This window comes from Nothobranchius furzeri, chromosome 11, assembly GCF_043380555.1.
Source record: "Nothobranchius furzeri strain GRZ-AD chromosome 11, NfurGRZ-RIMD1, whole genome shotgun sequence".
Classification (NCBI taxonomy): Eukaryota; Metazoa; Chordata; class Actinopteri; order Cyprinodontiformes; family Nothobranchiidae; genus Nothobranchius; species Nothobranchius furzeri.
Genome location: NC_091751.1, coordinates 35,532,245 through 35,558,648, shown reverse-complemented (window position 1 = coordinate 35,558,648; position 26,404 = coordinate 35,532,245). Strand labels below are relative to the sequence as shown.

At 45.0% G+C, this 26,404-nt stretch overlaps 1 protein-coding gene across 3 annotated transcripts in view; it reads left to right on the top strand.

The window, feature by feature from the left end:
* Positions 1–26,404, top strand: part of myo10 (myosin X) — an 80,739-nt gene that overhangs the window by 15,081 nt on the left and 39,254 nt on the right. For all 3 annotated transcript variants that reach the window (XM_054747026.2, XM_015956423.3, XM_054747020.2), the window contains exons 2-3: positions 19,689–19,787; positions 22,305–22,463. In XM_054747026.2, the coding sequence (XP_054603001.2) occupies positions 19,689–19,787; positions 22,305–22,463 (258 nt within the window). The remainder of the gene's footprint in view (positions 1–19,688; positions 19,788–22,304; positions 22,464–26,404) is intronic.

The following is a 26,404-nucleotide window of genomic DNA, read 5'->3' as shown; positions in this document are numbered from 1 at the left end:
AGCTGATGCTTTCAGGTCACACAGAGCTACAGCTTTAATAAGTTCAGCCCCACTGTGAGTTTCTGATTTATTAAAAAAAACAAAACAAGTCGTCTGTTTGTCTCCGGAGAAACCGGAAAACCGTATTTATATTCCCAGTGTTCCGGGTTCTACCAGTCTGCAAAGTGACTCCAGGCGGCCACAGCTGGATGACACATGGTACCTTTGGCCTCAGCTGGCACACACACACACACACACACACGCACACACGCACACACACACACACACCCTTATCCTGTTCTCCAAACCCCCTCTTGGCTCTGTTTTACACACTTATACAAACAATGGAGAACGTGCACGGATCCCTCTGGACATGGTCCCACGTGCACAAGCAGGAGAAAGTAGGTCAGGTGGGTTTTAGTTAAACATCTTTGCTCATTTCCTTCATCGGATCTTCAGCTGCAGAACGTTCCAGTGAGCCTCGTTGGCTCTGAGCCAATCAGACTACCTTCTACCAATAATAATGTCTATCCCATTTTCACTGAAGGCTTCCAGACGGGATAATAAAGTTCCCATTGGTCTGGAATGTGTGATGCTGCTGAACTTTAGTCTGCTGAGATAAACACACTCACCTGGGTGTGTGTTTGGATTTCCTCTCTTCAAACACTTATAGGGTTAGGTTAGTGTTGGACGTCCTCTAAGCCATTCCTAAACTCCACATCGTCCTCGTAGAGAGAAACGGCCGAGTCCCAGAAATGAAGAAAAACACCTATTTGTGCTGCGTCAGCATCAGATGCTGCAGGAGTGATGAGAAACCTTCAGACCAACAAACAGAACCAGATCAGACCTTTGGAATGGCTCTGGGCTTGGCAGGAATTCCTGTAAACTATAAAAAAAGTCACGGCTCTCAAATGTGTTTGCATGTTTGCTTGTTTGCATGTAAACAGAATCTGGATGAGCTTTACTGGGTAAAATCACCATCACAGATATTTAATTGTGTTTTTAAGGATTTAAAGTGGTTTCATCCAGATTTTCACAAAACTACCCACTAAACTCTAATGAACAGAATCAAACCTTTAACCCAAAGATGGGACTGACCCAAGAAGATGGGAATTCCAGTCTGAATAGAAACCTGGCCTGGATGCTTTTTGTGTGGATGCTGCACCTTTCAATCCAGACAAACAAGGAAGCTGGGGTTTGTGGCGTTCCCGCTCACTTTGTTTTGTAAACCCAAGCAGTCTGAAACATCAGCCTCACTCTGAAACCAGCTTCAGAGACTACGTTTACATGCAGCCAATATCCGGGTTATGATCGGGTTAAGGTCGGTATTCGGGTTTCTGAGTTGATCAGAATAACCTGTTTACAAGCATAAATAGAAAGAGTTACCTCTAACTTGCATAACCTGATTTAAATGCGGACGTTGGGGCAGCGTCAAGACGTATGGACTACGTCCAGACGCAATATGCGTCATTTCCGGTTCTTCTCGTTCCGGTATCCGTGAAAACAACAACATGTTTCCCAGTTCGGAAGAGATAGCGACCGCGTTTGCGCTTTAGTTTCCTCGTCACTCCAAAAGTGTGGTGCTGTGCCGCGACTCGCCATGTTGCTCCCAACTTGTTGTTTACTTCCGGAGTTCTGGCGCGTACAAGACGTCTCGCTACTCAAAAGACCAAGATTCCTTGCGAACAGAGCATGCGCAGAACACACGCTTTGATGGGGATATCCCGATATGCGTTTACACGACCAAACATTCGGGTTAGAAGAGGGTTACCCCAGGTGTAGTAACTGGGTTTTTAAAAACCCGGTTATGAGCATATCCGGGTTTTTGGAGGTGTTTACATGGCCGTGCGGAACCGGGTTATTGTGAATATTCAGATTTTAAAAGGGTTTCTGGCTGCATGTAAACGCACTCGGTGACTCTTTTCCTCGCTGTCAGGCAGGGTGTTCCCCTCCCAGGCTGGTATAGAGCTCCGGACCCCACGTGACTGAGTTAGTAGACGCCATTTTGGCAGGAAAAAAAAGGTAAACAAACACAGATGTAACCATGAACGTGAACGGGATCTGCTTGGATTTTACTTCGTCGGAGTTTACTTCACACTTTAAAACCGAAGAAATCATTTTATATAGTCAGAAATTAAATAGACTAAACATCTCCGACCCTTACCGTGCCCCTGGGATACTTTTTAAAAATGCCAGAAGCTGTTGGAGCGGACTTCTTACCGGACCTGGCCGGGGGAACCCCTTGGGATTTACCCGGAGGAGCTGGCTCCGGCGGCTGGGAAGAGGGAAGTCAGGGCCTCTCGACGCTACAGCCCCCGCAACCCGACTCCGGATACGCGGATGAAAATGGATGGATGGACAAATAACAGATTTACATGTAAGTAGTTTAAATAGAGTGCTGTGCTATTTGAATGTACAGGTGCTGGCCAGTAAATTAGAATATCATCAAAAGGTTGAAAATATTTCAGTAATTCCATTCAAAACGTGAAACTTGTACATTATATTCATGCAATGCACACAGACCAATGTATTTCGGATGTTCATTACATTTAAATTTGATATTCATAAGTGACAACTAATGAAAACTCCAAATTTGGTATCTCAAAAAATTAGAATATTCTGAAAAGGCTGAATATAGAAGACACCTGCTGCCACTCTAATCAGCTGATTTACTCAAAACACCTGCAAAGGCCTTTAAAAGGTCCCTCAGTCTTGTTTTGAAGGCACCACAATCATGGGGAAGACTTCTGACTTAACAGCTGTCCAAAAGACAATCATTGACACCTTGCACAAGGAGGGCAAGACACAAAAGGTGATTGCTAAAGAAGCTGGCTGTTCGCAGAGCTCTGTGTCCAAGCACATTAACAGACAGGCGAAGGGACGGAAAAAATGTGGTAGAAAAAAGTGTACAAGCTCTAGGGATAACCGCACCCTGCAGAGAATTGTGACGACAAACCCATTCAAAAATGTGGGGGAGATCCACAAAGAGTGGACTGCAGCTGGAGTCAGCGCTTCAAGAACCACCACGAGGAGACTCATGAAAGACATGGGATTCAGGTGTCGCATTCCGTGTGTCAAGCCACTCTTGAACATGAAACAGCGCAAGAAGCGTCTCGCCTGGGCCAAGGACAAAAAGGACTGGACTGATGCTGAGTGGTCCAAAGTTATGTTTTCTGATGAAAGCAAGTTCTGCATTTCCTTTGGAAATCAAGGACCCAGAGTCTGGAGGAAGAGCGGAGAAGCACAGAATCCACGTTGCATGAGGTCCAGTGTAAAGTTTCCACCGTCAGTGATGGTGTGGGGTGCCATGTCATCTGCCGGTGTTGGCCCACTCTGTTTCCTAAGGTCCAGGGTCAATGCAGCCGTCTACCAGGAAGTTTTAGAGCACTTCATGCTTCCTGCTGCTGACCAACTTTATGGGGATGCAGACTTCACCTTTCAACAGGACTTGGCACCTGCACACAGTGCCAAAACCACCAGCACCTGGTTCAAGGACCATGGTATCCCTGTCCTTGATTGGCCAGCAAACTCGCCTGACCTTAACCCCATAGAAAATCTATGGGGTATTGTGAAGCGGAGGATGCAATACGCTAGACCCAACAATGCAGAGGAGCTGAAGACGACTATCAGAGCAACCTGGGCTCTCATAACACCTGAGCAGTGCCACAGACTGATCGAGTCCATGCCACGCCGCATTACTGCAGTTATTGAGGCAAAAGGAGCCCCGACTAAGTATTGAGTGCTATACATGCACATTCTTTTCATGTTCATTCTTTTCAGTTGGCCAACATTAGAGAAACAAACATTTTTTCATTGGCCTTTAGAATATTCTAATTTTCTGAGATACCAGATTTGATGTTTTCATTGGTTGTCACCTATAAATATCAAAATTAAACGTAATAAACATCGGAAATACATTGGTCTGTGTGCATTGCATGAATATAATGTACAAGTTTCACGTTTTGAATGGAATTACTGAAATATTTTCAACCTTTTGATGATATTCTAATTTACTGGCCAGCACCTGTATAAACTGAACGCCAAGAGAAATCACTAGTTTGATTTTTTTCCATGAATAAAATAAACATGTCAGGCAGGAGCGTCTCAGGATCTGTCTGAGATCTGTCTCGGTGAGACAGATAATAGCAATCCAAAGTGCTTTTTTTGTGTGATCTGACAATTGATCAACCATTGCTTAAAAATTAAATACAGCTTAGCCGGTTAATTGCTGTGATCATAAAACACGTAAACGGCAGCACGCAGAAATCACGAGGCAACGTTTTACGTGATGTTTACTTGTTGCTATGAGTAATAAGACAGAAAAAGCCACGCCAAAATAAGTTTAGGAAGCCCACTAAGAATCGTAATAAAAGCATTTAAAATAAGTACCATACACAGTTGAGGAAACGTTGGTTTAAGTACCTGATATGAAGTGGTCGCTGCATAAGCGACATCCTTTACTCTCGGGATCCCACAGTTTCATTTTATCCGGTCACTAGTGCGTTTTATTACAATGATCCAACGTTTGCGGCGCTCCGGATCTTGGAGAATCCTGTAGATGGCTCATCCCTTATGTCGTCCACGTCTGTTCTGCATCCTGGGGCACAACAGGAATCTACCATATTTCCCGTTTGATTGAGTTTTCTGACAATAACAAATAGTCCAGCTGCCGGCTTCTGCCTGCCAAATGGCGCCGTTTCGATTTGAACTGTTGCATGCCGGGAAACGTGACGTCAACTCCCGGAGCTCTATATGGGCCATTCCCATCTATACATGGTCGGCCCTGCCCGGATAGCTCCAGTCGGCCCCAACCTGGCCCAGTTGATTCCACACATCCTTGCTAGGTATGCAAGGAATGCAGTCAGAGACATTTTCAGCTACTAGGTAATCAGCATGATAATGAATGATAATGAATTGAGCATGCCTTAAGCCCATGTGGGCTGATTCGACCCACCAATCAGAGGCTTGCTCTAATGGAAAGTGTGAATTTGCTGTCAGCAGTGGGTGTGTTGGCCCTGGTCGGCCTGAAGCAGACCACCTCAGAAAGAGAGCTGAAAAACAGTCTTGTTGCACCCTGAAAAAAGGCAGGCCGCCAAGATATGTAAGCAAGCTATGCTATCCGGGCCAGGCCGACCAGGTTCAGATGGGAATGGCCCATTAGTGTGGCTGCAGCAGAACAGCCCTGAGAAAACCAGAGAATAAAGTCAGGTCCAGGATTAGGAATAACCCATGTGCTTCATGGATACAAATCTTCCCACAGAAATCAGGAAATGATGATCAAAGACCTGGTTCCCGACAGGAAAAACGCGTTTGCGTTTCTTCACTTCAAAGCTACTTCCAAAGGAAACCTCTATAAACGCGTTCATCATGTCTGCTGCTCAGATGAGTGTGTTGATGTTCTGGTTGGAGGGGTTGCCTCCCCCTCGCTTGTTTCATGTGGCCCAAACCTAAAAGCAGCTCCTGGTCCGTCTGTAGCCGGGCCAGAGTCCAGGTGCTGGTACTAAAACCAAAGGTCTGGATCAGGAACATCAACATAAACAGAACGTTCCTGTTTTCTGGTCAGCAGTACATCTGCAGGTTGATGTTCACAAACACCCTCTGGAACCATTCTGGTGAAGGTTCTCAGTCATCCAGGTCATGGTCATCCTAAAGGGTTCACATGAAGGCAACTGAAGACGTTTCACTTCTCATCTGAGGAGCTTTGTCAATTCTGACTGGAATATGGGAGAGTCAGGCTTATAAGCTGTAGCTGTCTGTTGTTGTTTAACGAGCAGAAACTACTCTGAGTACCCCGCCTCTCCATCCCCTACCCCCCAACCCTCTGAAACAGCTCATCCCGGCTGCTTCTTTTAAAACAGTGAAGTTAAAGCTTTAAGCACCTGTTTTCTCCATCAGCCTGAGCCAAAACTCACCCACCTCACATATCAAATATTCCGGGGGAGTTAAAGCTTTACAGCATTTGACCCTGAAGTCGTGTTTTCACTCTGCTTTGATTCACCGCTCTTTGCTTGGTGCATTATTTTCCATCTTTAATGACATGATTTGGGAGCTCAGTCTGCTCCTGATTCATGTTCTCTGTTGTTCTCATGCTCTGAGCTTCTCAGGATTACAGTTTCATTCCTAGAGACTCTTCAGCTTGTTTCTCTCAGTAAAGGGAACATTTTTAGAGCTGCACATAACATCTCGATGTGTCTCCAATTGGATGATTTTGCACATTCTTGTGCTCATTAACATGGTTCTAGTCATGTGGGAACACGGCGTGTTTATTACGTAGCGTTAGTTCTCTGAACCATGGTTACCAGAACCATCTATTAGGAACCCAGTGAGTCAGAAACTCATCAGGATGTTCAAGGAAACAAAAACATGATATCGTCAGGATACATTGATATTCAAAAGATGCGAATGAACGATTTTACCAGCTGATTCTAACTTAATGGTGGAGTTTAGACAGTAAACTGTTTATAGTTGACTTGTTTACTCGATAAACAGCTGATAACGAGGATGTGAGAAAAGTGCAGAGGCGGGAATATGAGATGGCACATGTTTTACATTTATAAAGGAAAATAACGCCATCCTGAAAAAGCAGAGATTTTACTTAAACTGGGGGCTCGTCCGGGATCTGGAGAGTAGCTATAGAACGTTTTAATTTTTAAGGTTTTGTTTAGGTTTTTCTGTTTCTCTTTGCTTTCTCGAGTTTTTTTATTCCGGAATGTTTTGTTACAGTTACAAGGTTGTTTTCTCTTGAGACACTTTGAAAAGTAAATTTCAGAATTTATATTTATTTAGTTATTGACTTTTTTTTATTTGCCAATTATAGTTTCTATTGTAATATTTAATCAAAGCTCATAACTTTAATTTTTTCCCACAATCTTAACTTTACAATGTGCTGCTGTAGGATGAATTAGTGACTTTAGTTTTCCAAAGTTGAGGCTACATCAATACTTTAGTCAAATCTAGACTTTCTGTCGGCTGAGGCCGTACACACCCAGTCAGCTTTCAGACCCTCCGGATTCAGAGTCTCACATGTTAGGACACATAAACGGCCACCAGCGTATTCATGGATGATTGAGCAACTATTAAAAGGAGGGATTAAACTAAAAGGAATTTTCTTAATTGTGAAACTCATCAGGATCATCGTGGCGACCTGACAGTGATCTCCTCACAAGTTCAGTCACCGTGGAAACACTGGAATGCTTCGTTCATTTTGGATTTAGCAGTTTCTCTGGTAACCTGTTGGACAACCTCACCTGCAGGAGTCAGGTGAGAGGGTAACGTGTTCCTCATGGACTAAAAACTTTTTTTCCTCCCACAGAAATCAGCTGTGGTTTTAAAGTTCTGCCTAGTTTAATAAATGTATTATTTTATGCATATTTCTTGGTTGTGAATCTCATAAATTATTAACAAAAATTACATTTGGTTGTTTGTACATTATGTTGAATTTAATTCTCCAAAAGTTACAGAAAATTCCACCTTTAACTTTGGTGTCACTCGTGAAACGTGTAGAAACCTGCAGCCTTTCCTTGTGTTTCATAATAAAAACTTGTATCTCATTAAGTCAAACACATTCACTTTATTTGGCTTTGTCAGCATTTCTCTGCAGAAACTACAAAATATGGAAAACGTCTGATCTTTAACAGGACATTGATCCACTCTCCACCTCACTCAACATTAAAATCGCTTCAGATGAAAGATTTACCGTAAATCCTCCAATACAGGCCGGTATTCAATTAAAGGTCGGGTCTCCAATTGTGGCCGGTGTCAAAGTCAGTTGAGGTAAATAATGGCCGGTCTCTTATTGTGGCCGGGTGGAATGTAGTAACAAGCAAGTTTGAGCGTCCCAGCGGCAGGGTTATAGTCCCCAAATCAACCAGCAGGAGGCAGTAGAGGTTCAAGCAGACCTTTATTAGGCTTTTTCTTCAACGCTTTGTAACGCTACAGACACGATCCTCTATCACGCTCCTACCACACAGAGTCACGGTGTCAGTTAACCATGCTAATTCAACCCACTCCACAGAACACGCATCACCTCCCCTGTGGCTTACATAACACTCACACAACACGCAAATCAGCACATAGGAACTAGCAGAACGATAGGAAACACATATAACACAATACCCAGAATGCACCTGGCTTACAACCCCAGCCAGGTCATTACACTATCAAGTTCAAAGAGAACGTGCTGATTATGCTGCAGAACACTCTGGAGAGCAGCAGTAGGGGGTGTATGAACTAGACAACTTCACTATAGTGATTTTTTATGCCTGTCGTCGACTAGTCGCTGTCACGTGGTAATGACCGGCAAGATGCAGCCCTCGGAAAAGACAGCAGTCTGCTGTCAGCAGGTGACAAGCTCCTGCGCTCGGGGGTGGGGGGGTGGGGGGTGGGGGCAACGCGCTGTGCCAGACCGTAGGTACTGACACGCGATCGTTCATGTTGGTTCATTTCCTTTAATGTTTTCTGTCTTTTATTTGCGCCTGATGCGTTTCGCTGCATGCTGTGGAGTGGGGAGCTGCGCGCATCACCTTGTCCTCCGACGCACTGATCACTGATACGGCCGACAAACAGCGAGCACTCCGCTGTTTTTGCGGTCGGTAGATCTTTTAGAACTGCAGTTCAAAGGTAACTCATGAGGTGAATATATATGAACCCAGGTAGCAGTTTTTCTTAAGGATTGAGAGGAGATGCAGGAAGATAATAAACAGACAGGACAGAAAAATAGTCAAATAAAAACAAGTTAGTTTTTGTACCTGCTGTTGCAACAAACAGACACCATTGAAGGTAATCAGAAGTGAGGAACAGAAAATGAAATAATTATTTTAATGTTTAGAGCAGCAGGAACTCCGAGAGGCTGCAGGTGCATCAGTGAGTTTGCGGCCGCTGCGCAGGGGGAGGGGGGAGAGGGCTAAAGCAGGGGGAGGGGGGAGATGGCTGAAGCAGAAACTACCGTTGTTAAAAGAAATGTGTTTAACTTTGAGAATGTGGGCGCAATTTTAATTGTCAAAAACTCCAAGGAACATTAGTTCATTTTGCTCAAATGGAAATAGAGGCCTGCCTCTAATACTGGCCCTCCTTCCAATAAAGACCTGGAGCTTGATGAGCTTGAGTCAAATAGAGGCCCGGGCCTTTATTAGAGGATTTACGGTACATTAAATCTAATAATGCCTTCAATGACCACATGAAGCACCGTCATGCAGCGCTCCTCCGTGAGAGCGGGGGTGGGGGGTTTGCACACGTTCCGCTGCTGTTTCTCACCAGTATCAGCTGATGGAGGGCTCTAGTTTCGTTGCACCGTTTGTGTCAGCGGACACGGATGGGTCGGGGAGGGGGGCGGGGCTTAGCCTGGCGGGTGGCCAAGCAAAGCCTGGTGGGCCGCCAGGCTTATAAAGCGCTGGGGGAAACCCTGCAAAAAATTTAGAAAAAATGTTACTTGATGAAATTTATATTGAAGTCTGTCCAGTTTAGCTAACTAGCAAACTTGAGCTAACGGGTTTCCTGTGAATAAGTTATTAATTGTGTTTCTCTGCATATTTGCCCTGGGAACAACTTCTGGCTACCAACACATCAAAGTTTAGATCAGCATCATTAAAAGTGGCAGAATGTTTGCCATATTTTGTGTTATTCAAGGTTAATTAGTTGTGGCGGCCATGTTGATTTGTAGTTATTGACATTTATTTAGTGAACCTCTTGCATTGTTTAGTTTGAGAAAAAGTCATTTCCTGTTTTTATCCCCCCATTTGCCGACTCATCAGACATGCTACTAACTGACCGCATCAGTAAACCTCCTCAGATGTAGAACAAGTAAACACGCCAGCTTGACATCCAGGAACACTTGTGTGTTTATGGTCCCGGTTGACGTTCTGGTCCTGGACTTGTGGAACCGTTCTGCTGATGTTTCCCGCCCGGTGGTTTGATTCTCGTCCAACTGACCGAAGCCTCTCGGCTGCGAGCTCACATGGATCCACCCTGCAGCTGCTCTCCAGATCCACACATGCCTTTTAATTATCCCAAAGCAGCTGAAGATGATCCTGAGAGCTACGGCTCCTAAAACTTCATGTCAGAAGCTTTGGAATTTCAGCGTGGGAACGATCAGCCGGTTTCTCTTTGTGGGTTTTAAAACGGTTTCTAGTTGTGACTGATTATGGTCTGCTGGATTTGGTGTTGGTGGGAGTCAGCAGGACGCCTCAGCTGGAAGAGTCCTCTTACTCACATCGCTGTTAGTATGACTGGCGAGAGGAAGATGATCCGCCGCTGAGCAGCTGCTTCCTGTTGTCATCACACCTACTCTGCTCTCTTACATGACCTTTGACCCCTCCTGACAATCGCTTGGTTAATAATTCATTTCCAGCAGGTGTTAGCGGTGGTTAGCTTCTGTTTTCATCCTTTTTAAGTGCTGGAGGATGAAGGTCAATACCATCTGGTAGAGCCCTTTTACATTCTGGGTGCTGAAGCGCTGGACTCAGAAGGAAAAAATACTAAACTTAAAAAAAAACGGAGACATTCATACTGACCTTTATACCAAGTAATTCCTAGGAAAGTATCTGTTACTTTAATCGTATCATAGAAAATGTATAAATAACGTATCTAATCTCTAGTTTGTTGAACGATCTGACTGGTCATCATCAGAATGAAAAACAGGATTTTAGTCGAATTAAAATGAGCAACATTTACCATCTTATTAACTTGACAAATACCCACACCATCACGTCAATACTGTTGATGCTTGGCTCCGCTCACTTCTAAAAACATGGAGGTGACTGGATCTCACGATCCTGATGTTCAGGTCAAAGATCAGTATCATCTAGTTGTTTTATTCTTTTATATTATTCTTTTAACCTTATATGTTTTTACCCCTGTACAGCACTTTGGTCAGCTCACATGCTGTTTTTAAATGTGCTTTATCAAATAAATGGAATGGAATGGAATCTCCAACACACTGGACCGCTGAGATTGTTTAGCCAACACCTGATCACTCATTTAAAGAAGGTTCCAGGTGTTTGGAAGCAAAACTACTTTGTTCGAGTTAAAATAAAAGTTTCTTTGTTTGGTTTGAGTTGTGTGGGTTTGTCTGCTGACGTCTGGAGATAAAACTAGCATGTGATGACTCTTTCCTTCATTCAGTCACCTCAAACCTTTTTCACACAAACAGTTGTTGAACCTTTTATACCAGTTTGATGCTAAAAACTAAAGCAATAAAAGCAGAGTTTGGACTCCAAATATATTCCAACCACAAGACATCTGAGCTCATGACGAGGAGAGTTTGTGGTCTTAAGAGTCTTTGGAAGGTTATTGGAGAAATGAATGTCCTTTTGTTCAGTTTCAGCCGATGTCTCAGTTCAAACCTGGACCTTCTCCTGTCCTCAGCTTCAGATCTGATTAAAACCAACTGAAACGTGAGAACATGTGCTTCAGTTTAATTACAGAAAACAAAGAAGGAACCTTTAACACAAGAGTCAACATAATAATAATAATTATAATAATAATAATAATCAGAGATAATCTGAGCATTTTATCAGCTAACTTAAAGGGGCAACGTGTAAGGATAAAGTCAGAGTGACACACGTGGTGAAATCTGGGTACTGCAGACCATTTTTAAAGTAAAAAGTTACTTTCTCACTCCCGATCTGTGTGTTTCATGGCTGTTGCCAGTTAAACAGTAAATGGCCTATGTTTGATATAGCACTTTCTAGAGTCCTAGAACCCCCCAAAGTTCTTTACACAGTCAGCCATTCAACCATGCACACTCATTTATATCCTGGTGGTGATGGTGTAGCCACAGCTGCCCTGGGGCACACTGGTCCCTCTGACCACCACCTGCAGGCAAGGTGGGGTAGTGTCTTTAATGTTGTTGTTTAGCCTCGTTTATTTCCTGTACAGTGCTTTGGTGTTACTTTGTACCTGTAAAGCGCTATATATCAATAAAGATTGAGTTGAGTTGAGTAACTTGCCCAAGGACACAACAGCAACAGACTGAGCAGATATCGAACCTGCAACCTTCCGATTTCTGTGTGAACACTTCTCTGACAGTTTTTGTCAACAGCTGATTTTAACTTTTAGAATCAATCCAATTCAAGATGGCCACCACGGCTAATAGCTATTAGCAGACAGAAGCGGCCTTTCACTCTGCCAGTCTTGCGGGTTTTAAGCTAAAACTTTTTACTCTAGTAGCTGAGAGCGACACACACCCAGAGTGATGTCATCATACTTTATTTTTAATATTTGACCATAGAATAAGAATATTTCAAAGTCTGATATGAAAACCAGCAGACAACTGTCCTGTCCTGATTTAGTCATATAGTAGTCTTAATTCCGTCTGATTTTTTTTGCATTTTGTTCTCCAGCGCCCTCCAGAGGAGCTCCCAGCTCCTGCAGCCGGCCGTGGGACCGGAGTGATTTAGTGGGTTTTACAGTAAAGTCGAGCAGAAAAACCTCAGAGACGATAAACTTGTTTCTCAGAAACCTGCTGCAGCACTACAGCACACAGGCAGCTTCTGATTGGCTGCTGGGACCTTGTTTGTTTATATGATTGCAGTCACAGGTCTCCTGGATCCGTGTTGTAACTACAGAGGTCTTCATTGTTCCTCGTGATCTTCATCCTCAGTCCCAGAGTGCATTGCTGTACGTATGCTAACAAACACACAGAGATGGGTAGAAAATGAGTTTAAATGTTTGACACCAGAACCGGACCTGCAGCCTGTTTTAATAAAAGCGCAGCATCATGGGAATAGAAGGGTCTGGGTCTTCAGAGCCAGCCGGATGTGGCTGCACAGCTCCTGCCACACATGTTTTTATTTAGGCAGAACAGGCAAACGAGCTGGCTTCACGTTCTGCAGAGAAGCAGGAATTTGGCTGTTGTTTCAGGTCCTCCTCTGCTCCCGTGCCGATCTTTGGTCACATTTTAGAGAAAAACTTTAAATTTAACTGACTTGTTGTGTTTAGGGTGGAGGAGAACGAGGCACAGCTCACAGAAAAGCTGCCTAACGTCTAATTAAAGTGCTTTAACGTCTGGAAACCCAGCAAAGAGGCAGGTGGAGGCAGCGGTCCTGACGCTCCCCCTTATTTAAATATTTAATCCTGAAGGCTGACAAGAGTCGAGTTTCAGAGTTTTAGTCTGAGCAGAAATGTTATTTAAAGAGAAAAAGATTAAAAAGGAACTGGTTGGACCACCTTCACCTGGTGTGTGAGGTAAAAGACAGAGTGGTTTAATAGCCTCCAGTAATAATCAGTTATTTCTACACAGACAGAATAAATGAGAGTTGATGTTTTGTATTCTCTGCTCTCAGACCTGAGTCTCCGTGTGTTTCTGTGCTTTTATCCGACATCTGAAGGATTTTATTTGCGGGTAGAGCCAACGTTCCCTGTGTGTTTGGCTTTAGACTTGTTTGCTGTTGCTCTCACTCTGTTGGGTTTTCCCAGACCTTCCTACGCGGTGAACTAATCAGTTCCCACAATCCCTTCTGTCGCTCTCCCAGCTCGGCATTTCAAATCCAAACATCACCTGCAGCTGATTGGTTGTGTGTGAGAGCGTTATGAGCGATTGGTCCGTGCTGTTCGCTGATCAAGGGTCACGGTCGGTTTGTGTTTATAGACTTCCTGCTGATCGTGTTTCCCAGGCGGAGCATTCCTCCTGAACTCCGGTGTGGGAATTTTATTGTTTCATGATGGGAGAAACCCACCTACATACGTGTTTGTGTCTCTGCAGAAGCTACAGAGTTTCTGAGTGAGAAACTTCCTGTTGGTTTAAATAAACCAAACAAACCAGAGCCATAACTGGTTAATAATTCATCTGGAGAAACAATCTATGCAACTCCTTTAGCTGCTGGTCTGACGGAAACATCAGTAACTCACACTTAAACTGTCCTGATGAACAACCTGCTATTGGCTTTTCAAACTCAGTAAATCGATTAAAACGGGTTAAAATCCTGAACCTACACACATCTGAAATCACTCAAGAAAAAAGAGAATCTAATCTGAATGAAAAACTGGATCAAACTGGTTTTTTTGTGTTTTGAGGAAGATACACACTCACACACACACACACACACACACACACACACACACACACACACACACACACACACACACACACACACACACACACACTCACACACTCACACACACACACACCTAAATGTGCATACACAATCACCTACACACATGCACACACACACACACACACACACACCTACACACACACCTACACACACACACACACACACACACACACACACACACGCACACACACATACCTAAATGTGCATGCACACACACCTACAAACATGCACACACCATCGACATATATACGGCACACACACACACACACTTACACACATGCACATGCACACGCACACACCTACACACATGCACACACACACACACCTACACACACGCACACACACACACATACCTAAATGTGCATGCACACACACCTACAAACATGCACACACCATCGACATATATACGGCACACACACACACTTACACACATGCACATGCACACGCACACACATGCACACACGCACACACCTATGCACACGCACACACACACACGCCTATACACATGCACACACACACATGCACACTCCTTTAACCACCAGATACCACGGTGTCAGACAGCCTTCAATCACCTGTTGTCTGTTTTCTTCCTGAAGTCTAACGCTGACCTCTGACCCCGGCGTGCACGAGGGCACCCTCCAAACTCATCTGCGTCTGATCGGTTCTGCAGGTGCAGGAATTGAGTTTAATTGTGCCAAACCGTCATGAGAGCTGCATTTGTCTGTGCTTTCTGGCAGAGGGAACGAGTTGGGAACATGGTTTATGACTATGGAGTGTTTGGGCCTTTCAGAGCTGTCTGAGTGCTGCAGCTGTTGGAGACGGGCATTTACCGCACAACTGGTGCAAACCGGGTCAGAGTTCATCCCAAAGAACAACCGGACCTCCGCAGCCTTTTTAGAATCTGTTGGAATGCAGCTTCACGGGTACATCTCATGTCTCATACCTCCTAGGCAGGACTTGTTCTGCCCACCTGGACGTAAACACAAAAGTCAGAGCGCCGGGTTCTAGCTGGGTTCTAACAGAACCATCTTCTTTCTGGAAAACAAGAAAAGCCCTCGCTGTTGTTCCCAATGACGGTTCTGATAGAGGGCTCGGCTGTGTGGGAGCACAAGACCCAGTTTGTTGCAGGGGAGGAAGTGGAATCTCTGAAACGAGACAGCTGCTCATTCCCAATCCTGATGGCGTACGAACGCTCCCAGCTACCCCCCCTCCTCCAGGCACCCTGCAGGGAGCATCAGCCACACATGTCGAGGTTATGGAGGGAGAATAAACGCCGGGAACAGGTCACTGCTCCGGTTCTGCTCCCTGGCCCTTCAGGGTGGGAAGTCTGCGTTCTGTTTTGGCTCAACCCTGGGAGGAGGTGTTGGGATGGAGACGGGAGCTCCTCTGTGGATAATAAACTTCTGTTGTTTGCCAAACACACGAGTCTGAAATGTAAAACTAAAGCAAACAAAAACCTTTTCTAGACTCATGAAGTTTAAACAACATTCCAGCTTCAACTTCCAGTGTGTGTTTCCAGGATCAGACATTCCCGGTTCCTGGTGGGAATGTTTAGGAGAGAAACCAGGAAGGATCAGACCGTCTTCAGCCACCACCCATCACACGTTGCACCTGACCCCTTTGGCACCTCCCACAAGTGGTGAGCCCATGGAGAGGGGGACCCAGTCTCCATGGGTAAAAGCCCGGCCTCCAGGCGCTCGCCGGCGTGCCCCACCTCCGGGCCTGGCTCCAGAGGGGGGCCCCGGTGACCCGCATCTGGGGGAGGGAACACGGTTTCCATTTGAAGTAATCATCATAAGGGGTCTTTGGGCTGCACTTTGTCTGATCCCTCACCTAGGACCTGTTTTTCATGGGTGACCCTACCAGAGGCATAAAGCCTCAGACAACTTACAAGAGACAAGACAAGAAAGAGCTGAGCCAGAAGGTGAAGCTCTCGATTTACCGGTGGATCTACGTTCTTACCCTCACCTACGGTCATGAGCTTTGGGTAGTGACCGAAAGAATGAGATAACTGATACAAGCGGCTGAAATGAGTTTTCTCCACAGAGTGGCTGGGCTCTCTTAGAGACAGGGTGAGAAGCTCAGTCATCCGGGAGGGGCTCGGAGTAGACCTGCTGCTCTTCCACATAGAGAGGAGCCAGATGAGGTGGCTTGAGTATCTGCTAGGTGGAGTGTGTCAAAGACTCGATGAGAGAGAAGGGTTCCTCACGTCTGGGTCGGTGGGCGGCACAATGAGATGAGGGGTGGGGGGGTCATAGAAAGTGTGCAGATGGGAGGAGGAGAGCCTCTCTCTCTCTCTCTCTCTCTCTCTCTCTCTCTCTCTCTCTCTCTCTCTCTCTCTCTCTCTCTCTCTCTCTCTCTCTCTCTCTCTCCTCTCTCTAGTAGTGTGGGGTTCTTCTGGCGAAGCAGCACACCTTTTCTTTCCTCCATAAAGCTCTTTGGATCCTTCATGGTTCACCAGAGCTCCAGCAGCTCCAGCTTTATCACGTTCTTTATGGTTCAGTGTTTGTGGTCCAGGTATAGTTCTAATGCCAGGCCATTGTTCTACAGCAGCTGCTGCTGTTCTGTTTTGGTCAGCCGTTGTTCTGAGTTTCTGCAAAAGATCACAGAGTAGGGAGACAGTTCTTCACCATGGACCACAGCATGTATTTCATAAATTCTGTTTGTATATGTTTCTTATTGATCTCTGATCCGTGTTTGAGTCACAACATTTATGGACTTTGATTTAAATATTGTTCAGTGGAAAATGGTGGCTGAAGGCGTTCTGACCCGCTCGTGTTCAGACTTCCTATTTATACTGAAACACAGGATCTGGGGTCTCATTTATCAAACATTGCGTAGAATCCTTACTAAAACCGTACTTAAGCTCAGCAAAAAAAAGTACTTACGCCAAGTAGGTTTGTGATCTATCAAACATGGAGTACGCACAGCTGCACGCAATCTCCGCTTCATAAATCAGAAACTATCTAGAAAGGTTCTCAGCTGCTTTTTAGTCACATCCCGCCCTCACCACGACCACTTACTGCCATAAATAGTCAATGCAAAGTGCCTTGTGGCTCTCATGCATATACATAAGCCTGCTTGTTGCAGCGCTCAGCCAATGACATGGTGACTGTAGATCAAGGCAGATCAAGGAAGCACAATTTCACAGAAGCAGAAATTGAGGTACTTGTGGGTGAGGTGGAGAAATGAAAGGAAGTGCTTTTGCAAAACAAATGAGAGAAAATCCACGGAGTGGCACAGCGTTGCTGAAGCCGTCAATGTTGTGAGTTCTTCTGGGAGATCTGTGGCTGATATAAGAAAATGGTCCAATCGGGATTCGATCCCCAGACTTGGGTGAAAGTCACGCGTGCTAACCAGTCACCCAAACGGAGATCTTCCCTGTACAAGTAGCCAGAGTGCATGATCAATTGGGTCACAGTGACAGGACACACTTTCACAGACGCATGACATTCTGTCTCAATCTGTCCCCCTACAGATATTCTGCATTCCGTATTCTGCGCTTCAGGCTGTGTGTGTGTGTGTGTGTGTGTGCGCGCACGCGTGCGTGTACGTGCGTGTGTGTGTGTGTGTGGGGGGGTCTTGTTCTGTGTGGAAAACGAAGCAGTACAAGTGGTAATGCTGCAGGATTTCATAACTGTATCCTTCTCAGCAGCAGCACTGCAGGTGCTCTCCATGTCCAAAATGTGTGTAAGCCAGGTCCTTAGTCAACTTAAAGTTGTGCACATTTTTCCGCTAAGTTTTCTTTCATAAATCCCAAAGTTTGCGTAGAAAGTTGCTTACGCAGTTTTCTGACCCCGTTTTGTGCATAAGCAAGCTTGATAAATGAGGCCCCTGGTCTTATACTTTTCAGAGTAAAGGTGAAGCTAGCTCAGCGATCCTAAAGGTGGAGCTCACGTGACTTTTCTGACTTCCCTGGGTTCTGATTTAGAACCCAGAGAGACCAGACTCCAGGTGCAAACCTTCTCCATGGCCTAGAGGTAGAGTGTCCACCCTGAGCCCGGGAGACCGTGGGTTCAAATCCACGATTGGGTCATGCCAAAGACCCTAAAAATTGAACCCAATGTCTCCCTGCTTGACACTCAGCATAAAGGGGTTGGATTGGGGGGTAAACACCAAATAGTTCCCGGGTGCAGACCGGTGTACAGCTCACCGCTCCCCACGGGGATGGGTTAGATGTCACACACCAATGTGACAACTAATGGGACTTTACCCTGTTGGTTAAACCTCAAAATCACCACAAATCTACTTTTCATCTTCCACAGGAACAACCAAGGTCCTTAAATTTACAGAAATGTTCACAAAAAGATTAAAGTTTGATTTTCAACAAGAGAAAAGAGACACGATTTGTTTTCCTGGATCCTGTCGGGTCCTACTGAGGAGATTTGTTCTTTCTCCTCATCTCGCCACATGAACTCCTCCCCAAGAGGTGCTTATGATTAGCTCGTGGGATGGGGGGGGGGGGGGGGCAGGGTTTAGGAGAATCCTCTGATGTGCTGCTGACACTGCAAACCTGAGCTTTACTCTGTGTGCTTTACACCCCCACTCCTCTATACCCTCTATACACTCACCCAGCCAGGTGCCCCTGAACTCCACGCTGCTCCATCCTGATAAGCTTTCACTGGGGGGTGGGGAGTGGGGTGGGGGGGGGGGGGTCAAACAAAAGCACAGCACTTGTTCTTCCCATTAGCACTAGCTTGTCACACTAATGAACAGCAGCACATGTTTTGGGATTAAGAGGGAGTTCATCTGAAGGAGCCTCTGGAACACAGAAGCGTCGCCTGTACTGTCTTCATATGGAACCCGAACAGTTAAACTCAGGATTTAGAATAAACCCGAACAGTTAAACTCAGGATTTAGAATAAACCCGAACAGTTAAACTCAGGATTTAGAATAATCCCGAGCAATTAAACTCAGGATTTATAATGAACCTGAACAGTTAAACTCAGGATTTAGAATAAACCCGAACAGTTAAACTCAGGATTTAGAATAAACCCGAACAGTTAAACTCAGGATTTAGAATAAACCCGAACAGTTAAACGCAGGATTTAGAATAATCCCGAGCAATTAAACTCAGGATTTATAATGAACCTGAACAGTTAAACTCAGGATTTGTAATAAACCTGAACAGTTAAACTCAGGATTCATAATAATCCCGAACAGTTAAACTCAGGATTTATAGTAAACCTGAACAGTTAAACTCAGGATTTAGAATAAACCTGAACAATTAAAACTCAGGATTTAGAATAAACCCAAACAGTTTAAGTTAGGATTAGCTGCTAATTTTTCCTCAAACACAAAACATGTGGATCCAGATGTTGGCCTGAAGGAAACAGAATGGTGTATGAGAGTCTTCAGCCAGTGCTCAGAGGCAGGTCTGTGGAGAGCATCCATAACTATGCATACCCCCCCCCACACACACACACACACACACACACACACCATGCTTCTGGAAGCCTCGCTCTGGTTGGAGGTCACCACCTTGGTGATTCCATGGTAACGGCAGACCTGGAATCACAGGAACGTCACTGATAATAAAGAATCTTTAACAGGTTCCAGTCTGGATTTATGGGAACATTCAAGGTTAAATTAGTGAGATTTTTGTGTTTTGAGTCAGAAAAGTTTGTGTTTGTTAAACGGGATCTTGTTTGTCCTCAGGGTGAACGGGTCTGGCTACGGGAGGACCAGCAATTCCTCCCCAGCACCGTGTCCTCCTGCTCTGGAGGAGTCGTCGTCTTCGCCACAGACTATGGCCAGGTGAGAACCACGTTATTCCTGCAGCCTCCTAGTTTTATTCCTGAACCAGATCAGATGATCCAGACTTTTATCCTTTTTGCTTGCCATGGTTTAAGCAAACCCATTAGTGACAGAGTTAAAATATCAGGAATGTGGGTCACACCAGGGTAACTAGTTATCTTACCCCTTAAACCACTGGAGTCTTTGGTCCCAACCAGGAGTCTCTGTTGGTGAATTCCTCTGTTGGCTGATTTTTATTACAATAAATAAACTGCTTTATTAGATTAGATGGGATTATGGGCTGTGCTCTGATCAGACCTCCGTTCTTCCTGAGAGCTCCCCGTCTGCTGACGTTTATTCCGACACCAACGGGAGGAAAGGCTTCAGCAGCTTTTCCTGATTAGGGATCAGATCAAGATTCCCTAAATCCTATGAGCTCCAGCTGGTTCTTCCTTTCTTTGATCTAAGTGTTTTCCAAACAGCAGATGAGTGGAGGGTGTCTAGAGGAGGAGGGGTCACGCGGGGTCACCTGGGGTCAGGAAGGCACCAGGAGGGTTTTCTGTTTTTTTTAAATTGCTTCTTAAACCTGACATTTAATCTGGATTTCTAACCTCTGGTTCAGGATTAATCTGTGTTACAGGTGTGGGCGTGTTGGGGGGAAGCAGCTCCTCAGTGGTTAAGTTACAGGTAGATGACAGGTGTGTGTGTGTGTGGGTGTGGTGGGGGGGGTGGGGTGGGTGGGGGTCAGGTTTCAGGTGTTTTCCTCCTCATGGCTGTAGGTGATTCAAGGAGCAGCTGCTGTTTTTGATTATCATGGAACCAGGGGGTTTACCTGCTCAGGTGTGTGTGTGTGTGGGGGGGGGGGGGGGGGGGTCTCAGGTTACCCTTTGCACAGCTCTGATGAGGAGTTTCATGTCTCTCCTCTGACAAGATGATTATTATAACCATTAAATGTTATTGAAGCAATCAGGCTGCTTTTGGCTCCGCCCACTCTGACTCACCTGAGGCAATCTTCAGGCAGGTGAGAACAAACTTGTTACCTGATGAAATCAGAAAACAGCTTTTTTTTCTTATTCTTACATAAATCCTTTATTACAGAGAAACTTTATCAGGATTTTAAGCTTAATGCTTTGAACTATTTATATTTATTAAATATATAAAATATATTATTATGTAATAATTGGCTAATTCATGGCAAAGTGTTTCATCTCAAGGCTGGGATATAAAATATTTATTTACTTTTTCATATTTCTGTTTTTAAAAAGTAAATATTCTGGTTTTGACAGATTTTAATGTTTGTTTTTTTACTTTAAATCTTCCAACAGCTGTTTTTCTACGTTTTTTTAAAAGATTTTTAAATCTTTGCTTTAAAAGTTTGGATTCAGGTTTGAAGGGAAACAAAAAAAGTTTGTTCTGGAAACAAAACTTTTCCATAAACAGCTCCGAGGGACCTGAAGGTCCGTCCCTGCAATTGTTACCCCTGGTCTGTTAAAGAGTTCCTGTCCAGGCTTTAAACCTGATGAAGACGATGTTGTCCTTCGTCCGTTTTGTCTTCAGAGCCTCAACCCCCCCCCCCCCCCCCCCCCCGGGTCTCACTGGGAGGAATGTGAGACAAGAGGGCCAACAGGAAGCTCGGGGGCAGTTTGGGTGCTAATGTGTGAGCGGGGGTGGGGGGGGTGGGGGGGTGGGGGGGGGTCAGATTTGAGGACTCTTCAGACAGAGACCGGTTTGTAGGGGGGGGGGGGGGGGGGGTCGGCCACAGCTGGACCCCAAACCGACTGAATCAGGAATTCTGAAGGATTTTTATTCAACGTCGAACAAAGAAGAAGAACTCTGACATTTAAAAGGTTTTGATTTAATTTATTCACAAATGAGGATAAATGTTGTAAATATGAAGTCATGCTGACGACCAAAGCAGAGAGAACATAGAACCGTTTGGTTTCCGGTTCTATCGGAGAACGTGTTCCCGCCCACCTGCTCAGATGTCCATGCCGGCTCCTCCAGGTGGAGACAGAAAACCGGAGCTGAAACAGGAAGGAGGTCCTTCTGCTAACAGAATCTCACAGCTGTTATTCTGGGTTTTAGAGGCTTTTATTGTGAAAACAAACTTTGGATCTTATTCCACCATTTTTCTGCCGTTCCAATAAAACAAACTAAAGAGCAGGAGACTTTATCATTCCTGTTTTTTTCTATGATTTTATTTGTATTTTAAACTGTTTCTGCTGATGACCTTTAACCTTTAGGTTTTACATCTTGCTCTGGATGTTTTCTGCGTGTAACGATAAAATCCATCAATCAGGATGTTTATTTGACCCTGAATCAGCAGGTCACCATAAAACCTGATCTTGGACCAGCCTAGACAACAGTTCTGCTCCGTTACGTCTGAGAAAATCATCCAGACTTAAATCTCAGCTGAAATGATTCATATCCGTTTGAACTTTGATCCGTTTGGTTGTGATAATCAGATCAAATGAACTGAATCTGCACCTGCAACACTCAGCTGAACTGCACTAACCCTCACCCTGTGTTCTGGTCCAGGTCTACACCTACAAGCAGAACGCTCTGACCAGGCAGAAGGTCCAGCCCATGCAGCACAGCAGCATCAGAGGCGTGGAGGACATGTCCACGCTGGAGGACCTGCATGACGGCGCCATCATGCACAACCTGTTCCAGCGGTACCAGCAGAAGCGCGTCTACGTGAGTCCCAGCCAGCTGTTGTCAAAGTCTGGGCCTGGATCCAGATCTGGTGTGATGCAAATCCAATTTAGTCCAGATCCAGTTTGATCCAGATCTGGTTTAACCTAGACTCGTCCACTGTCTACACAGAGAGCAAGTCTGGTTACTCACAGGCAGAGAGGCACATGAGGGGCGGGACTAGCCAGCGCAAAAATAACCAATCAGAAAAAAGGCGGAAATCCCGACTGTACCGTGATTCAGCCGTTTTTTAGATGGAGTCAAAAATGGCTTCTGGCGACGGCGCAAACATCTTTCTTAAGAAGAAAGGCTTTTAACGCTTCTTCTTGTTCTGGTTTGAAAGGCGTGTCCAAGTCATTTAGAACAGAGGAAAGAGCCGCAGTGAACTCCGCTTCAGACACTAGAAACTCAGATTCCCATAAGGAAGCGTGGGGCTGGCTGGTTTAATCCAGATCCGGTCAGCATCAGAAAAGGTCCTCTGCAGCACTCACACGTCTAACACAAGTTTACATCATTTATGGTTTAGCGAAGCAGTGCCACAGAATTCTGGGAAATGTGAGATGTTTTTATATTTTGCCAGACTTCCCCCTGACTCGCAGTCTGATGATGTAGTTCTTGTCATGTTTGGCTGGACTGCTGCTGGATCAGAGACGTCAGACCAATCTCCTGGGTTAGGAGCCAACAGCAACAGGCTGCCAAGTCCAAGCCTGGATGGTTCTGGTCGGGCTTTTTCTGTCGACTTTTGGCTCCTCAGCTGTTTTAGAAATAGCTAAACAAATATTTAGCTCTGTGTTTCCACGTGAGCTAGGTTCATCAGGAGGTACAGGCTAAGCTAGCACTCATCCCCTCTGTTACTTTCATTCAATTGATTAACAAACTTCTTTTCCTCCCATTAACATTTAATGTGTTGTGAGTAACTAGCCGTTAGCCTATCAGTCTGAGGCTGCTGTCTCAAATAACCAGAAAGGTTGTGAATTTTGGGGAATTGAGTGAAGTAACACTTAATCTCACGGGCCCGTGCTGAAGCTGGCTTGTGTTTCTGCTTATCCACAGATCAGCAGGGAAAAGTTTAGAAGTGAACTGCAACAGTGTAGTGTAGCTGTAGTTGGTGTCTGTCTGACAGCTGGCTGATACTAGCAGTTAGCCGGTTAGCAGGTCAGACCAACTTTAACACACCAGGAATGATTTGTGTTTTGTTTTTGAGACTTCCATATTTTACTCAACAAGCTAACGGAGCTAACGACTGACCTCAGAACCTCTGATCACAAATGGCTTCCAGCCCGGTTCTCACCGGAGCTTTTAACAGCAACACGAAGACAAAAGCAGCTTTGTGTTCGACTTTTGGCTCCCAGCAGGCAGAAGAACCACCGACAAATAACTTCTGTTACTCTAATGGCACCTGAATGCTTCCGTATGGCTGAAATTATCCAATCAGTTAATCACAACCACCCCCCTCCCCCCATCCCTCTTTCACTCCGCCATGACTGGGATTGTCTCCTAAAGCAGGGAACTGCGGAGGAGAGCAGGGCTAGTAAACCAGAGGGGGGGGTCTGCCAGCGATCTGGAGTCTCTGATGACATCACAGATCAATTAGAGTTAAACATGGAACAAGCTGAAAAGGATGAACCCGTGTTGCTTCAGACCTCGTTATTATTGTTTAATTATTATTATTAAAGTGAAATGCTGGTCGTATTTGGTGCATTTATAACAACAAACCAGATATGGAATAAAAATGAACCAACCACAGGTTCATGGTTACAAGGTTTTAGAAGATAAGATGCTTCCCCAGTGGCTGAGTTTATCCAGCTGATTTAGTATTCTTGACTCTTAGACACAATCTCATATTTAAGCTAGTTGTTGGATTTGGGTTACGGTTTAGGTGAAATGAGTCTGTGCTGCGTTCAAAGACCTCAGGATAAAAACCAGAGTGTGGTTTAGGGAAGAGCTCCTGATTTTTGTTATTTTATCATAGATAAAGAGAAATATCAGAGAATTCATCATTATTTAATCTGTGATCGACGTCCTGAAACTAACAACAGATCACGGTTTCACGGCCAGAATCAAGAGTCGACCCAAACGGTTAGCAGCTGAAGAACCGGTATCAGTCTCCATAAACAGAACCGGTAAAAAAAAAAACAGCCAGTTTGTTTTAGCAAAAGCTTTTATTTTGAAAAGAGAACAGCAGAATCAGGCCAGGTCTGTCTAACAGCTGATTACTTAAAAAATAATCAACTATAACTAGCATCACCAGAGCCCCCCCCATCCCCCGCCCCCCCACTCCCACGACTCACTGACCTGCATTCAGCTAGTAGGCAAAAACATTTGAATGGCAGTTGATGGGAAGATATTTACATGACAAATATCAGCTCATGACTCCTCCCTGTGTGTGTGTCGGGGGGGGGGGGGGGGGGGGGGACTCAGGTGAGACATCTGTCGTCTGCAGGAATAGGAAACTGCTCCCAGTCGGTCTGACCTCCGCCACTGCAGCACACTGCAGCACACAGCTCTCTGGGTCTTGTGACCTTAGGTGATGTTTCACAGGTGTAGATCAGAAGCTTTTAAGTAAGGAAGCACAAAAGAGTTTGATCTCAGATCTCTCGGGGGGTGGGACAAGACAGAGATCTACGTTCCTACCCTCACCTGTGGTGATGCGGGTGTGGGTGGGATCAGCCTTGGAGAGAAGAACCGCTGCTCCTCCTCGTGGACAGGAGCCAGCTATGGTGGTTTAAGCATGAGGAGGTGTGTGAAGAGACCCTGAGTGGAGCGGAGAAGGTCTGGTGTAAGTGTCTGATGGATCTCAGCAGCTAGTAACCTTAACCCTGGGGAGAATTCACTTTGATGTTTGTCAGGAGCCTAGACATCTACAGGGAGTGCAGAATTATTAGGCAAGTTGTATTTTTGAGGAATAATTTTATTATTGAACAACAACCATGTTCTCAATGAACCCAAAAAACTCATTAATATCAAAGCTGAATGTTTTTGGAAGTAGTTTTTAGTTTGTTTGTAGTTTTAGCTATTTTAGGGGGATATCTGTGTGTGCAGGTGACTATTACTGTGCATAATTATTAGGCAACTTATCAAAAAACAAATATATACCCATTTAAATTATTTTTACCAGTGAAACCAATATAACATCTCCACATTCCCAAATATACATTTCTGACATTCAAAAACAATACAAAAACAAATCAGTGACCAATATAGCCACCTTTCTTTGCAAGGACACTCAAAAGCCTGTCATCCATGGATTCTGTCAGTGTTTTGATCTGTTCACCATCAACATTGCGTGCAGCAGCAACCACAGCCTCCCAGACACTGTTCAGAGAGGTGTACCGTTTTCCCTCCTTGTAAATCTCACATTTGATGATGGACCACAGGTTCTCAATGGGGTTCAGATCAGGTGAACAAGGAGGCCATGTCATTAGTTTCTCTTCTTTTATACCCTTTCTTGCCAGCCACGCTGTGGAGGACTTGGACGCGTGTGATGGAGCATTGTCCTGCATGAAAATCATGTTTTTCTTGAAGGATGCAGACTTCTTCCTGTACCACTGCTTGAAGAAGGTGTCTTCAAGAAACTGGCAGTAGGACTGGGAGTTGAGCTTGACTCCATCCTCAACCCGAAAAGGCCCCACAAGCTCATCTTTGATGATACCAGCCCAAACCACTACTCCACCTCCACCTTGCTGGCGTCTGAGTGGGACTGGAGCTCTCTGCCCTTTACCAATCCAGCCACGGGCCCATCCATCTGGCCCATCAAGACTCACTCTCATTTCATCAGTCCATAAAACCTTAGAAAAATCAGTCTTGAGATATTTCTTGGCCCAGTCTTGACGTTTCAGCTTGTGTGTCTTGTTCAGTGGTGGTCGTCTTTCAGCCTTTCTTACCTTGGCCATGTCTCGGAGTATTGCACACCTTGTGCTTTTGGGCACTCCAGTGATGTTGCA